This window comes from Macrobrachium rosenbergii, chromosome 7, assembly GCF_040412425.1.
Source record: "Macrobrachium rosenbergii isolate ZJJX-2024 chromosome 7, ASM4041242v1, whole genome shotgun sequence".
NCBI lineage: Eukaryota > Metazoa > Arthropoda > Malacostraca > Decapoda > Palaemonidae > Macrobrachium > Macrobrachium rosenbergii.
Genome location: NC_089747.1, coordinates 39,972,899 through 39,992,620, shown reverse-complemented (window position 1 = coordinate 39,992,620; position 19,722 = coordinate 39,972,899). Strand labels below are relative to the sequence as shown.

Here is a 19,722-nt window from a genome sequence, read left to right as displayed (position 1 = left end):
CTTATCCCAACCAGTGTAACATCTTACAATAAATGGCCAGGGGGTAGTTCGTACATACGCCGAGTAAAATACGTTCAGCGTGACAACGGCTACCGGAAAAGTTTAGCGTGCCGAAATCTACCCCGAAATGTAACTTACCTTACCAGTTTGCGTGAATTTGGCGACCAGCAATTTTTCCCTCACTGGGAGATCACGTCCCCCTTACCGTTTTTAGGTTTCCTTCAATGTTTTACTTAACAATTGTCACGTCAAAAAAGCGATAAATGGCAATGATTTCATTCCCGATATCAAAAACACAATACACTGTACAGGAGGCACTCCCTGGTTTTAAGGCGCCACCTATATATTTACCCCTTTGCAATCAAGAGTTCCAATGCACCTTCAAAACACATTCTACCACCTATATATTTACCCCTTTGCAATCAAGAGTTCCAATGCACCTTCAAAACACATTCTACCACCTATATATTTACCCCTTTGCAATTAAGAGTTCCAATGCACCTTCAAAATACATTCTACCACCTATTTATTTACCCCTTTGCAATTAAGAGTTCCAATGCACCTTCAAAATACATTCTACCACCTATATATTTACCCCTTTGCAATCAAGAGTTCCAATGCACCTTCAAAACACATTCTACCACCTATATATTTACCCCTTTGCAATCAAGAGTTCCAATGTACCTTCAAAACACATTCTACCACCTATATATTTACCCCTTTGCAATTAAGAGTTCCAATGTACCTTCAAAATACATTCTACCACCTATATATTTACCCCTTTGCAATTAAGAGTTCCAATGTACCTTCAAAATACATTCTACCACCTATCTATTTACCCCTTTGCAATTAAGAGTTCCAATGTACCTTCAAAATACATTCTACCACCTATATATTTACCCCTTTGCAATTAAGAGTTCCATTGTACCTTCAAAACACATTCTACCACCTATCTATTTACCCCTTTGCAATTAAGAGTTCCAATGTACCTTCAAAATACATTCTACCACCTATATATTTACCCCTTTGCAATTAAGAGTTCCAATGTACCTTCAAAATACATTCTACCACCTATATATTTACCCCTTTGCAATTAAGAGCTCCAATGTACCTTTAAAATACATTCTACCACCTATATATTTGACCCTTTGCAATTAAGAGTTCCAACATGATCACACATAGAGGGAACTTAGCATAACTTGGGTAAGACAAAAAATCATTGTACACATCCTCAAAATGGTGGAAATTCTACGAAAGAGCTCCGCACGGACGCATTTCTTAAAATCTTTGGGGAGTAGGCCTATGCACCCTAGAAGTTACCCAGCACAGCTCTCCCGTAGTTCTTACGGTGACTGTCGCGTCGCCCTGACCGGCCTCAATTCAAGGCTTGGGTTATTTGAACCCAGCCGATCATGTACCCAGTTGACCAAGGTCACGCCCTAGGCCTGCTGATTGCTACGAACCTAAAGGGTGATTCATATACCTCCGCTCTGACCCAGACGGAGATGCTCGTTCCCATTCCATCTTCCAAAGTGGAAGCGCACGACGTGAAAGTATGCTTACCGTTACAACATATGACGAATTTGGCGCCACAGAATCTCTGCGTTGTTCGAAAACGGTACGTGAAAGGTGTTTCGCGTAAGGTTCTGCCATTTCTTGAAATCGTCGAACATGTTCACAGGCTCTGGATCCATCAAACATTGGCTCCTGAATGCATTCTACTATCCCAACCTAATACAATATACAATAAACCCCCCGTATTCGCGTTCTCATGATTTGCGGGTTTCTGTGGAACATATCTAGCCATTATTCGGGGAAAATTTGCCCATTCGCGGTATTTTTCACTGAGAAATATTCACTAATTACTGTATTTCCATATAATTTTCATGAATAAATGCACTTTTTGTGATAAAACTATTAAAATACTCAGGTATATGCATTTTTACAGGGTTTTTCTGTTTAAAATATCAAATTGGGCAGTTCTAAGTGTTTTTAGAGGGATTTTAAGTATTCACGGATTTTAGCTATTTGCAGGGGGGGGGGGGTATGGGACACATCGCCCCGAATACAGGGGGTTCACTGTAACCCAGTTCTAGCTCTTCCACAGTTCTTCATTCGAGGGGTGGGTAGAGCTTTCGGCTAGCGAGCTGTTGGCCCGGCGTTCGACTCTCCGAGCGGCCCATGAAGAATTAGAGGAATTTATTTCTGGTGATAGAAATTCATTTCTCGTCATAATGTGGTTCGGATTCCACAATAAGCTGTAGGCCCTGTTGCTAGGTAACCAGTTGGTTTTTAGCCACGTAAAATAAATCTAAGCCTTCGGGCCAGCCCTAGGAGAGCTGTTAACCAGCTCAGTGGTCTGGTTAAACTGATATACTTAACTTTCTAGCACTTCCATAATCAAGTCCCATACACTTCAAGAAGGCTTAAAAAATAAAAAAAATTAAATAGCCTATAGAAAGCAGTACATTTGTTGCTTTAGATAAATTAATATGATGAAACTCAAGGATTTAAAACTATTACCACAAAGGGGTAGCCTAGGCAAGTCCATGTGCTCAAATGTTAAATGTTACGGGGCTGGGGGGTGCAAGACTCAACCCGGCCCCCCACCCCCAACAGGCCAAATCAGGACAAGGTGCTCTAAGTAAGGATAGGAAGGAAAATTCTGGTTAGGTCAGGACATAACATTCTAGGAAAGGTTAGGTTTGACCTGTTTTCACACTTGGACTTTAACTAAGGCAACAGGTCAAGCCTAAAGGGGCCACAACTTACTCGAGGGAGTCCAGGGGGAAGCGTAGCCCCTTTCATCCAGGTCAGGGTTGCACGTCCGAAATTAGGAATGTCTGGTTAGTCATATTCCCTCTGAAAAGCCTTCTGTACATTAACCTTGACCCCTTACTCTGCAAAGTATGAAAACCATATTTGGATATATTGCAAATTTACTTTCTAACGGACAGTATGCACAGTAGGGAGACAAAAATTGGGTGATATTCAGTGACTTGGGGGGTCCAGGGGAAGAGACCCCCCCCCCACCCACTAAGCACGACATCAGGTTACTAAGATAAATTTTGGTCAGGTCAGGGCACAATGCTCTAGGCTATTAAAGTTTAGATTACTTGGGGAGTCCAGAGCAGGTGAAGCCCCACTCCTGCCCAGGCCAGGTCAGGGCATGGCACCCTAAGTTTGGTTAGGAAGGTAGAGTAATGCGGAAGATAAGATCTGGTTAGGTCTGAGAAGGCATTTCAGGAAATCTGTATCTGATACTCGACTGTTATTCGGTGGTGGTGGGGGGGGGGGTGTCTTGAGAGAGGCAGGTCAGGGCACAGTGCCCAAAGTCAGGTCAAGGTCATTTCTGGTTAATTCAGAAATAAATGAGGTCGAAATGTCTGCGGAAATGTCTTCTGTAGAAATACCACCACTCCAAGCTATTACTCCATAAATCAGGAAACCTATCAGCTGTTACTCCATGAAATAGGAGGCCTATAGAGCTATTACTCCAAAAAATATGACAGCTATCAAGCTATTACTACATAAAATAGACCTTCCAAGCTGGGCTTTTAGGCTACTCCATAATATAGGAGACATTTCAAGCTATTTTACTCCATAAAATAGCACACCTTTCAGGCTATTACTCCATAAAATAGCATGAGACCTTTCAGGCTATTACTCCATAAAATAGGACACCTTTCAGGCTATTACTCCATAAAATAGCATGAGACCTTTCACGCTATTACTCCATAAAATAGGAGACCTTTCAGGCTATTACCCCAAAAAATAGCAGCCCTTTCAGGCTATTACTCCATAAAATAGGAGACCTTTCAGGCTATTACCCCATAAAATAGCAGCCCTTTTAGGCTATTACTCCATAAAATAGGAGGCCTTTCAGGCTACTGCTCCATAGAATAGCAGACCTTTCAAGGCTATTACTTCATAAAAACAGCAACCTTTCAGACAATTACTCTATAAAATAGCAGGAGACCTTTCAGGCTATTGCTCCCTAAAATAGGAGACCTTCCCGCATTACTCCATAAAATAGACAGACCTTTCCAGCCATTACTCCATAAAATAGACGACCCACCAAGCTGTTACTCCATAAAGAGGTCACCTATCTAGCTATTACTTTATAAAATAGGAGACCTTCCAAGCTACGCCATTACTCCATAAAGTGGGAGACTTTTTCAGGAAATTACTCCATAAAATAGACTTTTCAGGCTACTACTCCACAAAATAGGAGACCTTTCAGGCTATTACTCCATAAAATTGGAGACCTTTCAGGGTATTACCTGCCCTACAAAATCTCTGAAACCAAGAGGTCAGATCCCCAACACGTGGGTTGACCTTGTGCGCACAGAGTGCCACGCTTGTTTCGCCATTATTATAAAAGGCTTCACAATATCAAAGCTTCAATTCCCTGCAGTTCGTAAATGTCCGCCGTGCCTTTAATCCCACCCACCGTGCAACTTGACAAACCATCGACGACATGAGCAAAAGAATATAACGTTTTCGAACACGGGGTCCCCAGCGCGATGTAAACAGTATGGCCGCACGTGTCGCCGACCGTGATCGATACCGGACACGGAAATTCACCTGAAAACTGGTCTTCCAGTCAACACTCCCTCACGTTCCCACCTTCAACAACACTCGGCACCGTTCCACTTTACCTTCATGGCGAAATCTTCCCGCTGCGGAACGCTTAGCCCTGCACTTTGCCGCGATTTGTGAGAGTACGCGGCCTGTCGTTCCACCGGCTGGGTTCAGAAAGACTGAGGGTCTGAGGCATTGACGGGGTGTCGAGAGGGTACCCTCCTCTGCAACGGCTCCTCGCTTTTTCGGCTTTTCGTAATGTCTACGCGTTGTAATGTGTTCAAGCCCCATTTTCAGGGCAGTGAATGGGCTCCTCCACTTTCAGGCCTCTCGTAATATCTGCGAGTTGTCATATATTCAAGGCCCACTTTCGTGGGAGTCAATGGGCCCGTCCAATTTTCGGCCTCTCGTAATATTTACGAGTTTGTGTTCATATTTTTAAGTCCTGCTTTCAGGGCAATTTTCATAAAGTTTCACGGGTTTTTTTAAATTATTATTTTCGAGACCTACTTTCGGGGCAATTAATAGCTTGAAGTGGTCCCCTACTCTATGGATTAATAATAGCTAGAAAGGTCTCCCACTTTGTGGATTAAAAATTCAGGATTTTCACTCATGTATGGCAGCTGTTATTTTCTTTTTTCTATGAGGTTTAATATTTATGATTTACTGCTCGAATTGCCGTTGTTTCTATATATATATATATATATATATATATATATATATATATATATATATATATATATATATATATATATATATATATATATATATTATTCAGTAAAATTAACTATTGTTTTTTCTTCCATGGTTTCAGACTCCATAAAAATTCTTATTATTGAAGCTATGCAACTTTTTTAAAAGTCAATTCTCTATCGTTACTTGTTCTCAAGTTCTCGACTTTATTTAGGCAAAATTTCATTTCCCCGTTTAGTGGTGTTTCTGCTTTTTTTTTTTTATTTGACTTTCCTTTCTCTCTACCATTCCATTGACTGTGAGAGTTAGCGAGTCTGTTGTTACTTCAAAATATTTCGAGAGCAATCGGCTTTCTGGAAACCAAACAGCGCATTGTTAAGCGGATTTCAATGAAGATCAGAAGGAAACGTGATTTAGCAAAATGTAATTTCTTCATCGATATCCACCCGAAGAAGACTCCCTCGTGTTTATCTTTCCAACTTTTCTTAAATATTCGTTAAAAAAAAAAAGACAGGCGAATGAAACTACTGCATAACTTCCTTTTCAAGGTTAATAATAAATTCATTTCTCTTACAGTGTGAACGATATTGTCCTTTTGCTGAACCGACTTCTTTTAACTGGATTTGATTACTCTTCCTAGGAAGGGATAACGAGCTCTGTCTATCTATCTAGATATGGCCTCTGTGCTACAACCGTGATTACAACTTATCTTTACATAATTTCCGGCCTATGTGTCGACTTCGTTTCATTATGTCTCTCCTTTCACGTTCATTCATTTCCAAAATTCATCATCTATGCGATTGTAGGTCGTTCGTTCAGGCAAGAATTTTTAAGGCTTCATTGCGCGGGAACGATATCTAGCATCTCTCTGGCTCTTTGCCGCCATGAATTGATCTAAGTAGCCAGTTATCCATTTATTTGATCATTATATTCAGCAAAAGCAAGAAAACCTATGCCGTTTAAAGCTGTGTCAGACAAATTAGATTAAGCGTGGCTTTATTTATGTATATAATATCGCCCAATTTTTTTGCGGCAGTGTATCTAAATAAATCGATAATTTACTGGATACTTGGCTCAAAAAATGGCGGTATGGTGCGAGGAGATGCAAGGAAAACATTTCTTCTTCACCAAATTAACCCTGGACAGGTAGCTTTTTCTGGAATAGCTAGTCTTTGTCGAGCTGACATTGAGAGTAGACGTTCCGCACTTGAAGTCCGCCACGAACACGGTATTTTCGGCGCCGAAAGTTTCTTTTGTGTGTATTTCAGCACTACCTTACCTTGTACGTAAGTAAAAGTGATTTTCAATACTTTTGTAAAATTTATTGCTGCATCATTGTTATGTGGACTATAGTGATACCTTGTACGTAAGTAAAAGTGATTTTCAATACTTTTGTAAAATTTATTGCTGCATCATTGTTATTTGGACTATAGTGATACCTTGTACGATTTTCAATTTTTGTAAAAATTTATTGCTGCATCATTGTTATGTGGAAATGATAATTTTCGGTGGAAATATTAGCGGATGGTTGCTCTACATAGACCAACTGCCATTTTGGAGATTGCTCATGGCCAGGGTGGTTTTTTTTGGTACTTTTCTAATTTTCCATTTTTTCGTGTTTTCAGGTTTCGCCATGTCGAGAAGAAATTTCGTGGAGGAGGACGACTACAATAAGCCGCTTTTTTCTGAGGATGACACCAGTGATGTGGAGGACCCCTCTGAGATTGTTATCGAAGCAGACAGGGTGTTTGATGACCTGCACGACGCCCACACGTGGGAGGATGAGGAAGTAGAAGAAGTCACTCATGAAGACTTGGAAGACGAGTTGGAATGCCTCGCACCCCAGGAGGACGAGCCTTCTACGTCGAGGGCTGCAACAGCTTTTGCCCTTCCCCTTAGCCCCTCTGAGTTACGAAGCAGGAAGAGGATGAGAGGACCACTACATCCTGCAGCTGGTGAAGCCCTCAGGAAGTTACCACAAGACATATACAGAGGAAGGGACAAAACAGTGTGGCACTCAGAGCCAAACCCTGCCATGCCATCTATTTCAAGGAGTGACAACATTGAGGAGGGGGCTCCTACTACAAACACACTAACTGCTGAGACACCCTTGGAGGTGTTTTCGTTGTTCATGAACGACCCCTTGCTGGCAGAAGTGTGTATGCATACAGGTGACAAAATCACGTCCTTGCGTGATAAAGTGAAACGCCAAAACAACCCCACCTTCAAAGACCTCCAGCTCATGGAACTGAAGGCACTACTTGGTGTGCTTATCATGGCAGGGGCACGCAAGGACAACCACCTCACTGCAGAAGAGATGTTCTCCCCAGCATTAGGATGCCCCTTCTACAGGAGTGCCATGAGCGGCGGCGCTTTGCATTCCTCATGAGGTCCTTACGGTTTGATAATGCTGGCACAAGGACAGACCGTCTGAAGACGGACAAGTTCGCCCATATCAGGAAGTTTGGAATACTGTCATCCGGCACTGCATAGGCAACTACTCTCCAGGGCCTCATCTTACTGTAGATGAACAACTGCTAGCCTTCAGGGGACGTTGCAGCTTCCGCATGTTTATTCCAAACAAACCAGCAAAGTAAGTAAATGTTTTCTTTTGTGAATATTTGTAAATATTTCGTATCATTAATTATCATTATCAGTAATACTTTTTTGTTTTACAATTTTTCAACATTTCTGTTATTTCATTATAAATCTTTCAAGTTTTGATTTATAACTAATGTTAGTTTTCTTCTTTCCTCTTTAGGTATGGTATCAAATTGGTCATGGCTTGCGATGCAGAAACCCATTATATGTGCAATTCAATCCCCTACTGTGGCAAGACCACTGGTGCTGACAGGGTCATATCGCTGGGGGAGTTTTTTACGACAGAGTTGGTCAAGCCCTTCAGGACGTCGGGGCGTGTTGTTACCACCGACAACTGGTTTACATCCCTGCCCTTAGCCAAGAGCCTGCAGAAATATGGGATGCACTTGGTAGGCACTATTCGTCCTAAACCCTACATGCCTCTGGAATTGCTAACATTTCCAATGGAGTTGGGACAGTCGGTTGCTGTCTACAACTATGAAGACAAAGCAACCCTGATGTGCCAACGTGTGAAGTCAACCAAGAGGATGCAGATTTTATCCACAGTCCACCATCAACCCACACTTGTGGAACGTCAGAAGACGCACATCCACATGTACCATAATGCAACCAAGGGAGGGGTCGACACTTTCGACCAGCTGTGTGCTGCCATGACCTGCAGCAGGAAGACCCGTAGGTGGCCCTTGTGTGTCTTCTTTGGCCTACTCAACATCGTGGTCAATAACGCCTTCATAATATATCGGCACCGACCAGAAAATGCCAAAGTTTCCCGAAGAAAATTTGCTGTGGATTTGGCGCTTGAACTTTGTCGTCCCTGGGCATTCAACCGCCTGCAGCAGAAGAGATATCTTCCAAGGGATGTCTCATCCCTGATTTGTTCTGTGTTTGAGGTGGAAGACATCACCGTTGCCACAAATGAAGGCCTGGGACGCTCTGAAAAGCGGCAGAGATGCCATCTTTGCCCTTCCTCCTCTAATGCGAGATCAAAAATATTGTGTAGCAACTGCAGGAAGACAACCTGTGCCCACCACCTGAAGTACACCTGTGAAAAGTGCTCCAATTCCTGGTAAGTGTTCCCAAATTATTATTATTATTATTGTCTATTGGGTATTATTACAGTTTCGGTCAAATTCGGATATCTAATATTTTTTTACTTGCTATCATATATTTTTGTCATGATTCATACGAAATACTTACTCGCATCTTCCGCAAATTAAGAGTTACGGAGATATTTGCCGATGAATATTGTGCCTTGTTGTTATCGCAAGGATGCGTTTATGCTGCCATGTCAGTTTTTCTGCTGAGGCGTTTTTGTTTTTTGTCAATGTATTTTGGGTAAAAATGCCTAATCGTCTTTTGTTTTTCGTTATGAATTATAAGTACGGTACAAATGCTGAAACCTGATTGGTTGCTTTGTTTCAAGAATATCCAATTAACTGCGATTTTGGAATAAGCCGGCTTTCTACAAAAGTGCGCTTCAGTTGACTGCCATGGATTCCGTCGTGCACGTCTGCAGTGGGTGTTCTCTGTCTTACTTTGAGGCTATTGGTCGTTTCCATGGACATTACAATGGAACTCCACAGGTTTGAATACCTTTCTTCGTGAACATTTAGTACTACCATCTATTTAAGGTAAGTGAAGTGGTTAACGAAAAGGGTAACATTGCAGTATCGGCCATGAATTTCACCGAAACTGTAACTAGACGTTAGGGGTAAAATTTCGTTCCCTGTAACCCCTGTGGCAAGCGCGCACAGCGCAATATTACCGCTTGCCAGAACATACGAGCTTGCAACAATCATTTAAAATGTGCATAAGCCGCGTAGCGGCGTTGCACCACCCAAAACTGAGAGCGGTACCCATGGCTGCCATATATCTCAAAATCTAATCATTTGCGGAAGAAATAAAGGTCAGATTCGTTGAAAGTACACTATTTAAGCCAGGGAAAATGTAATTTTATATCGGAAATGTGAATTTGACCGAAACTGTAAATTTACCGTCTATTGTTTATTTTTTATTATATATAACATTTAAAAAACATTTAACATAAAAATAAAACCTTTTAACAGTGACATTGTTCTACAAAGTGAGGAGAGTTCCGATGATTCAGTACCAGAAATCAGTGACAGTGAACAGTGACCTCTATGTCCCTACTGTATCACCTAAGCTCGGAGGGAAGTCAGGTCATGCTGTGTAGGTTATTTGGGGCCTCTGGCCCCTCATCGTGAGACATAATCTCCTCAAATACTCAACTTTCTCATGGGAGAGAGGGAAACGCGTGCTTCCTTGATATCTTTATTCCTCTCACAAAAAATTCAAAATTCACAGGTTCCACAGTTCTTTTTTATAATTCCCAGTTCACTCAAAAATTCACAATAACGGTACAAACAAGATACAAAACACAATTGGTACATCAATTTACAACTTCAATATAAAAAATAGCAAGAAACTCTGAAAAGAAAGGGCATGAATACGACACAGCACAGGGTGTGGGTGTCAATGCACGGGGAATGGGTAACTTCCTAAGGCATCACCCTAATAAAGGGGAACAATATTTGTTTTGCAACACAAACACATATATACCTGATTAAACACACTCCACAGTTGTCATATAAGTAAAGTTTAGCAATACTCAGAAAATCTACTTAAATTTCCACATATTAATACAATGTAAACAAATAGGGAGCGTTCTTTTAGACGCTAAACGTACATTTTAACAAACGTAAACACAAGATCGAGAGCATTCTTTTGGACAAAAAACATACATTTAACATCCTCCCCACCATAGGAGTGTGTCAACACTCCTATCATCATAAGGACCTCCACTACAATCTCATAACCTGAAAATTACAGGTCAAGTTTAACAGGTACTTTAATAGATCTCCCCCTTCGGGTTTTACCCACAGTAGACTCAGTGATTGATTCAACTGGGTCCATGGGATCCCCTACAACTGGATTTTCCTTTATTATTTCATCAGGGGAATTACAAACACTTTCCTCACTGATATCTGAAATCTCTAAATTGTATAGGTTTTGAACAGGTCTAGTTACAATCCACGTTTAGTTTTAACCTTGGCACTTCTCACCATTCCATCCTTTCCAGGGTACAACTCAGTAATAACTCCAAGTGGCCACAGCAGCCTAGGCACTCTTTCTTCCTTTACTATTACAACAGAACCCCTTGTTAAATTACAATCAGCTTTGAACCCCTTTACCATGCAAGGCAGGTTTCTAAGGTACTTGGATTGCCAGATGTTCCAGAATTTCTCCAACTGACTCAGACGCACAGCCTCTCTCACACAAATCCTTTGAGGTCACACCTGAGGCAGAGTCATCTGCCAGTTCCACCTGAAAACCTGCTGAACGACCAATAAGAAAATGAGATGGAGTAAGGGGATTAGCAACATCAGGTTCTTCACCTACAAATGTCAAGGGTCTAGAATTGATACATGCCTCCACCTCATGAAGAGTGGTTTCTAATTCACTCCTAGACAATGTCTTAGTGCCCAACGTCTTTCTCAACGCAACCTTCACTGATCTAATGAGGCGTTCACCAGCCTCCCCACCAAGGCGCATTAGGTACAATAAACTTCCATTGGGGGCCATGGGGCCATAATGTTGCTTCAACAGGTTGGAGGCACCCAAAAAGGTTTTAGCATTGTCAGAGTAGAACATAGAAGGTACACCACGTCTAGTCAGAAACCGACGAATTGCCAAATTGCAATCAGTAACCGAGAGAGACTCGGTAAGCTCTAGGTGGACAGCTCTGACAACAGCACAAGTAAAAAGAAGAATATACAACTTCTTGGAGGAGAAATCAACACAAAATAAGGGACCAGCAAAGTCTAGACCTGTAACAGTGAAAGGAGGGGGAGATTTAACTCTTAACTCAGGAAGGGGAGCCACCGGCTGGGAACAGGCCTTGGCTTCACATCTACGACAAGCGACACATTCTCTGCAAACCCTCTTAGCAATCTGACGAAGACGAATGATCCAATAATTGTTTCGCAGAGTGGAAACAAGCACAGCAACACCAGCATGTTTAAGCAATCCATGCTGGAAACGAACCAACAACAAAGCAATGTAAGTACCAGGGACAATGATAGGGTGCTTACTCTCAAAACTCAATTCGGCATTCTCTAAGCGCCCCTTTATTGTCAGCAACCCTTCCTCATCTAGATAAGGATCAAGTTTGACCAAAGGGGACCCCTTAGGGAGGGTTTGAGACAAAGCCAGAGCATTTATTTCTTTTGCAAAGGCCTCTCTTTGAGCACAGTAGAGCAGTTTGACCTTGGCTTTCATCAATTCTCCATAAGTCAAGGGACCAACAGCTTTAAGGGATGAAGCTTTTCAATTACCAACAAATCTTAACACCCAACCTACTATATCGAGTGCCTTCGGAAAGGAGCTCCATCGGGAAAACTCTAACAAGGGCTGATCAGACTCAACAGCAACACAAACAGTGTCTGTTTCACATTGCTCTTCTCGTGTGAATCCCTCTCTCGCATCTTCCTTAAGTAGGAGAGATGAGGTGCGGAGCCAAGAAGGACCCACTAACCAAACATCAGACTGTGTGAGTTGCTCCGCATAAACACCTCTCGATATCAGGTCTGCGGGTTGTCCTTTCCAGGACAATGTTGCCAACAAGATGGTGGAGTCAATCCTTGAATTTCCACAACTCTGTTGGCTACAAAGGTTTTCCATCTATTTGGTTCTCCTTTAATCCACGCTAGGGCAACAGTGGAATCAGTCCAACATCGAACTGAAACCTCCTGGACCAGCCGCAACGCAGACTTCACAAATACAACCAGTCTAGCACACAATAAGGCACCAAGTAATTCTAGCCTAGGGAAAACTTACCCTCTAGCGGCAATCAATGTTACCTTGAAATTACCCTCTTCGGGCACTCTCACATACACACAAGCACCGTACCCCCTTTCCGACGCATCACCAAAGGCATGAAGTTCAATAGCAGGGAGATCTCTCCAGGACAATTCTGAAAATAAGTAACGATTAATTCTCAATGATTCAAGTACAGAAAGTCCTACTACCCACAACTTAACTCTGCCTTGCATAGCCTCAGGTAATGGTTCATCCCAATCTAGACCTAATCTCCAGATTTCTTGGAATAGTATTTTTGCATGCATAACAAAGGGACATATGAACCCCAAGGGGTCAAAACATCGTGCAATTAGGCTTAACACATTTCTTTTTTAGTACAAACAATATCCCCAAAGGGATCTACATTCTCTACCTTAAATGTAAAACAGTCCGAGGAGGAATCCCATTGTAAGCCTAACACCTTTACACCTTCTACAATAGAATCCTCTGTCATGGGCAAGGTTTTATAATTAGAAGTACACTTTGATAGGGACATACCAGCCTTCTTCAACATACCACAGGCTTCATCAAATCTTGCACAGGCCTCAGCAGGGCTATCAGTCCCAGAAAGCCAGTCATCAACATACAGATTCTCAAGCAATTCAGAAACCACCTCTGAGGGAGGGTATTTCTTTAAATGAAATTTCAAAGTGGCATTCAACAAAAAGGGACTACTCTTATTTCCAAAGGGTACTCTTACAAAACGGAAATGTTTTACAATATCCTTTTTCTTCAACAAAACCTGTGAACATCACGGTCCTCCCTCCTCACCTTAATTTGAAGGAAAGCCTTTGTAATATCAGCAGTTAAGGCCACCTTCCATCTTCTAAACCTCAGTAGAACTTCTACTAAATCTGGGTTTAAGGAAGGACCACTTTCTAAACAGTCATTTAGGGACACACCATTACTGCCACGAGCTGACCCATCAAACACAGGCCTGATTTTGGTGGAGATATTCGCCTCCCGCACCACAGGTCTATGAGGCAAATAGAACACTGGGTACCCACCCTCCAACTGATGGGGTGGGATCTCTTCTATAATACCTTCTTTTTCATACTCTTCAAACACTGTATAATATTGTTCCTGCAGACCAGGGTCCCTATCTAACTTACGACTCAGATTATCCAATCTTCTCAAGGCATGGTGTTTGTTATCAAGTAACTTTAACTTTACAGACTCTGATTTCCAGGGAAGGGCCACCTCATAACGGCCTTCCTTGTAACTTACCAATTTCTCAAATTGCACCAGGAGAGGGTCAGGCTTAATAGCGTCAGAACGTGGTTCCTGGGCTTGAATACCTACAGATTCTAAATCCCAAAAGTTACTCAAGCTATCTTCCTGAAAATTAGAAAATGTTAACAGTTGCCCACCTACATCATAGTTATCTTTGGACCTAATTGAGGATCCAGACAAAACCCAACCAAAAACAGTCTCCTGGGCTACAAGCCCTTCATGACACACAATTTTGTTAGGGAGCATCAGCTTCCAATACAAATCTAATCCAATCAACATATCCACCTGTATCTTTCGGTTGGATCCATACTCATCAGCTAGGTTAAGATGCATAAAAGGCTCTAAGCACTTAGGATCCACCTTGGTCCTACATAAAGGGGGACAAATTACATTAATCTCAGCTACCTTAAAGCTATATTTGTGGTTATTAGCCCCTAAACTCATCACTTCATAAATGCTACACAAATCTGCCCTTTCCCAAAGGCAGAAAATGATAAATACTCAGAGGTCAGCCACTTGGGCCTGACCCTTTGAAAGTCCTTGGGGGATCCCGATCCTGTATCAAACATTACAGTTGCAGAGATTATACCCTGATAGCCTACAACCTTTATCTTTGCTGTTTGTAATACACAACACTGCTTAATAGCCCTAGCCCTTGACTCACAAGGAGCCACTCCCACATGTGTAACAGATTCACTCTCCCCCCGCACCCTTTCTCCTTCAGGGGTTGTCTCACTAGCTGTTGCAGGGGTATCGCTCAGACTTACGGCAAATAAGTGCGTGGTGATGGCCACCCTTGCACTTTGAACATCTGGCCCAGCAACCCCTTGCATAATGGCCAGGAGATAAACACTTACGACACAGCCGCTTTCCACGAATGGCTTTTTCTCTTTCATGAAGAGTGAGCTTCACTATACCAAAACACTTATCACTAGGATGCAGCTTTCCACAGAATGCACACTGCTGTTTAGAGGCACTATCTTCTGACGAAGTTTGAAGGGCTGAGGCTGAACCCTGGATGAGCTTTTTCTGCCTTGTTTCCACGCCGGGATCCTCAGTCTTTCGGTGGTTCAGCCCCTGAAGGGCCTCAGCCCTTTCTCGCCCCTCAACTTCTCGTTGTAGGAATTCCAGCAGCCCTTTAAGGTCTCCTTCCTCTTGCTGACTTCGAGACCACTCCAGTCTAATCTCGTGGGGGAGTGGGACAAGATCATGGGCGCCAATACCAGCCCATATTGGTCCCCTCCTACCCCAAGAGCCTCCAAACTGCGAACATGGGCTATCACGTCGTCTTGCAACTTCCGCAACGCCAAGAGTTGATTGCCGTACTTCGATCTCCTTGACAACACAAGCTGCATTAGGTCCTGAATGTGGGCGGAAATTATCTTGTTTGGTTTGGCATGCCTCTCTTTTAACAGTTCACATGCTGATTTATAATTAGCTGCCGTCTGAGCCAGACCCTGTATAACTCTTCTCGCCTCGCCCTCCAACACAGAGCGCAGGTACATAAATTTGTTAACAGGAGGCATAGGCTTGTCATCAACAATAGCCTTAAACTGATCCCAGAAAGGCATCCACTCAGTTATTTTCCCCCCAAATTTTAATAACTCAAGCCTAGGCAATTTCACACTATGTGCTTCACTACTAGGCTCACTTGCAGAAATTATACTGCCTTCAGTAGCCCTACTATTCAAGTTCACGAGTCTACCATTGCCTAATTTTTCTAAAACTTCTGCAGCAGCAATGCGTGTTTGGTCTACCTCACTGAGGAAATCGTCGGCTTCATAGACTAACCTTTTGACTTCTTCCGGATTTTCAATCAAGTCTTGCACTGCATCATCTAGTTCAACCCACTTGGACTTACGGTGGTCGAATTCGTCTATTAAGCTAGTTAACTCATGCCAGCTTGGTTGGCCTTGTAGAACTCCACTTAATTTTCTCGCAGCACAACGCAGCCATGTTTCAGCTCCGACTTTCTTCAGCTTAAGACTTTTCAGTTTCATCAAAATGTCAGGAAATCCGGGAAAATCTTCATCACTTCCTTCTGATCCCGGGTTCTGGGCACCATGTAGGTTATTTGGGGCCTCTGGCCCCTCATCGTGAGACATAATCTCCTCAAATACTCAACTTTCTCACGGGAGAGAGGGAAACGCGTGCTTCCTTGATATCTTTATTTTCTCTCACAAAAAATTCAAAACCCAAACAGCTTGGGGAGAACGTAACAGGTTCCACAGTTCTTTTTTATAATTCCCAGTTCACTCAAAATTCACAATAACAGTACAAACAAGATACAAACACAATTGGTACATTAATTTACAACTTCAATATAAAAATAGCAAGAAACTCTGAAAAGAAAGGGCATAAATACGACACAGCACAGGGTGTGGGTGTCAATGCACAGGGAATGGGGAACTTCAAAAGGCGTCACCCTCACAAAACAATAATTGTTTTGCAACACAAACACATATATACCTGATTATATACCTGATTAAACACACTCCACAGTTGTCATATGAGTAAAGTTTGGCAATACTCAGTAAATCTACTTAAATTTCCACATACTGATACAATGTAAACAAATAGGGAGCGTTCTTTTAGACGCTAAACGTACATTTTAACAAACGTAAACACAAGATCGAGAGCATTCTTTTGGACAAAAAACATACATTTAACATAGCTTAAGCAAAAATAGTGTTTATTGTTTATTAATCTGAAGGTTGGAATAAAATCTGAAAACACATTAAGTTTGTCTAAGCGTCTGCTGTTCTAAGAACACCTATTGCTTTGATTGCGAAGCTCAGAAATTTTTTAATGAAACGCTCTAGAAAAATTAGCTTCAATACCATAAAAGTCTGGGCATAAGTCTAATTTTTCCACTAACAACTAACTGAAAATGAAATGTACTAGTGAAATAAAGTCATAATAGGCTTAGTATTTATGGACTTCCACTCTGATTCTCGTGATTTATGTATTTAAGCAATATATGGCCCTATAACACTCTGTCACCCTTACTCTTATACAGAAAAGCAACGGTTCATCTCATCCTTTTCCTCATCCAGACATACCATACCACCAGTAGTTCCTCATTGGACGGGTCAGTATAGTTCTGGGATAGCACTCTGCTGGGCCCGCATTCGAGTCTCCGGCCAGCCAATGAAGAATTAGAAGAATTTATTTCTGGTGATAGAAATTAATTTCTCGGTATAATGTGGTTCGGATTCCACAATAAGCTGTAGGTCCCGTTGCTAGGTAACCAGTTGGTTCCTAGCCACGTAAAATAAGTCTAATCCTTCGATCCAGCCCTAGGAGAGCTGTTAATCAGCTCAGTGGTCTGGTTAAACTAAGGTATACTTAACTTAACCCCTGGCCAGCTACTCAATCATACTTTCACCACCATTTCTCAGTAACTCAAAAACTCACAATTAACCTCATCAGTACTTCTATTTTTCCACTATCCAACCTCTTAATTGTCTTCCATACATCTTCATCCGTCACTTTGATAAGTATTCTTGAATTTTGCACAAACCCCTTCCGTTTTTGCATCATTCAGATCTGTCTCTCTCCTAGCCACTACATTCAACAATGCTTAAAAATCTTTCCTCTGTGCACTCACATTTGAATTCTCATCACAGAGGATCTTTCCCTTTGCTTATTTTATTCTATGATCCCCTTTGCTTATTAATTTTGTTTTCTCTCTTCCTTACCTTTCATAAGATTTACCCTACATTTCCAACACATCTACCTTTGTCCTTGACGTCCTAATTCTTCCTCTTGTATGCTGCTACAGGATCTTCTGTTGCCCTACAACTGCATTCAAGACAATCTACCTCTTTCCTTCACTAATTGGATTTTCTCACCTGCAGCCCCTGTGACTCCATTCCTAAATTTTATATACCCTCATGCACTCACTCCAGTTCAGTGTTTTTAACCCTAACAAATTTGCCATCCGTTTCCTTCCAGCATACCACTCCAGTATTGTTCTAATCGTACTTGTATTTATTGTTGTCACATTTTCAGCGATTCGTTTCTAACCATAATTTTTATGGAATCTTGTCGATAGCTTCAGCTGGTGATGTCCATAGGTCCACTGAACTCACTTTACATATACCTATTGAGCTTTTAACCCTTTAACAACCAAAAGATCCCCTCTGGGATCTTTAAAATAGCTACTTTGTGGTAGTCGTAGCTGACAGGTTTGAGCAAGTATGAAACTGACGCTTTGGCAACTCATAGCTGCACTCCTCTGCTCTTCGAACCAGCCAGTCACAAGCTGCTTGCCTCTTTCACCAAGGCTGTAAGGCGTTCAAGCTTCAAGAGACACCTCACTCCTGCTCTGAGATCGGAGTATGGATGCCGGTGTGTGGGCACTGCCAGGGAAAACAGAGTCGGTCATCCTCCCCTGAAGTCTGTGAAGGAGATGGGCAAGAAGTCGACACTAAGGGGCACACTGGACTAAGTCTCTTCTGACGGTATCATTGTCGCAAGATGGAAGGACAACAGCGTTGTGACAATCTTGTCCACTGACGTTGGTGTTGAGCCCATGGGTACAGTGGAGTGGTACGAAAGGGCAGCCAAGAAGAAGGTTCCCATTCCTTGCCCATCTATCATTGAGAAGTACAACAACCGCATGGGTGGCATTGACAAGAGTGACATGTTGACCCACCTCTACAAGACCCCCTTCAAAGCAAAGAGGTACTACATGAGGCTCTTTGCTTACCTCCTTGATTTGATCATCTGCAATGCTTGGATTTTGTATAAGAGGGAGTGCTTGGCTTTGCAGGCTAACCCAAAGCCCCTCAAGGACTTCCGTCTGGATATCTCCAATTGGCTCAGAAGCTTCAGGACATCGACCATCAAAATCACCTGGAATTCTCTTGGCACCAGAGATTTCCCTCTGCTTAAACGGGGCCAACGGACAGTTTTGCCAACTGTCAAGTCCTGCCAGAGTGCCACTTCCCTACAAATGCCAAAGCATGTCAGTATGAGGCAGACCTGCAAGTTCTGTTCTGTCATGGGCCACATCCACAGGTCCCGCTGGATGTGTGAGGAGTGCAAGGTGGTCCTCTGACTCACTGATAATAGGAATTGTTTTGCTGCATTTCATAAGGTCGGGAAGTAAGTGTGTATTATTTTATTTTCTGTGGGTATTTTTCTACTTAATGTACCTGATGGCTGTATGAGGAGTGTAAGTGTTGTAGTTTTAGTGTATTTAACCGTTTTTCTCTTCAAGTATTGTACTGTATGGTATTCTGTTATACAATATAATCAAAGGTAATAAAGGTTCCATATGTGCTGTGAATTGGAACAATATTTAGAAAAATTATTAATCCGTAAGAATCATATGATTTGTGGGCAGATCAAAGTTAGTATGAACTTGAAAAAGTTTACTGTCATGGTCAAAGAGATCCCATATGGGATGAACGTGGTCCGCCTAAACTTGCCTGAGGCACCCATATGGGATACTTCATTACATGTAATTAGTTCACTAATTTTGAAAAAATTTTAAAAATGCACAAAAGTGAAAAGGCCTTGTATTTACCCATATAATAACATACTAAAAGGATTTTTAAAAATTTCCCATAGAACCCAGGGTGGACTTTAAAGGGTTAACCTTAATTTTTATGGAATTTTGTGGATAGCTTCAGCTGGTGATGTCCATAGGTCCAGTGAGCTCACTTTACATATACCTATTGAGCTTTTAACCACAATTTTTATGGGATCATGTGGATAGCTTCA

The 19,722-nt window shown here is 42.0% G+C and overlaps 1 protein-coding gene across 2 annotated transcripts in view; it reads left to right on the top strand.

Annotated features, from left to right (window-relative positions):
• The first annotated feature begins 6,414 nt into the window (after positions 1–6,414).
• Positions 6,415–19,722, top strand: part of LOC136840334 (perlucin-like protein) — a 36,539-nt gene continuing 23,231 nt past the window's right edge. The window contains exons 1-3 of one of the 2 annotated variants that reach the window (XR_010853592.1): positions 6,415–6,563; positions 6,903–7,870; positions 8,039–8,944. Coding sequence is in view for 1 of the 2 variants with exons in the window: in XM_067107028.1 (XP_066963129.1) it covers positions 7,845–7,870; positions 8,039–8,944 (932 nt within the window). In the remaining variant the exon portion in view is untranslated. The remainder of the gene's footprint in view (positions 6,564–6,902; positions 7,871–8,038; positions 8,945–19,722) is intronic. The other variant, XM_067107028.1, reaches the window with a different exon arrangement.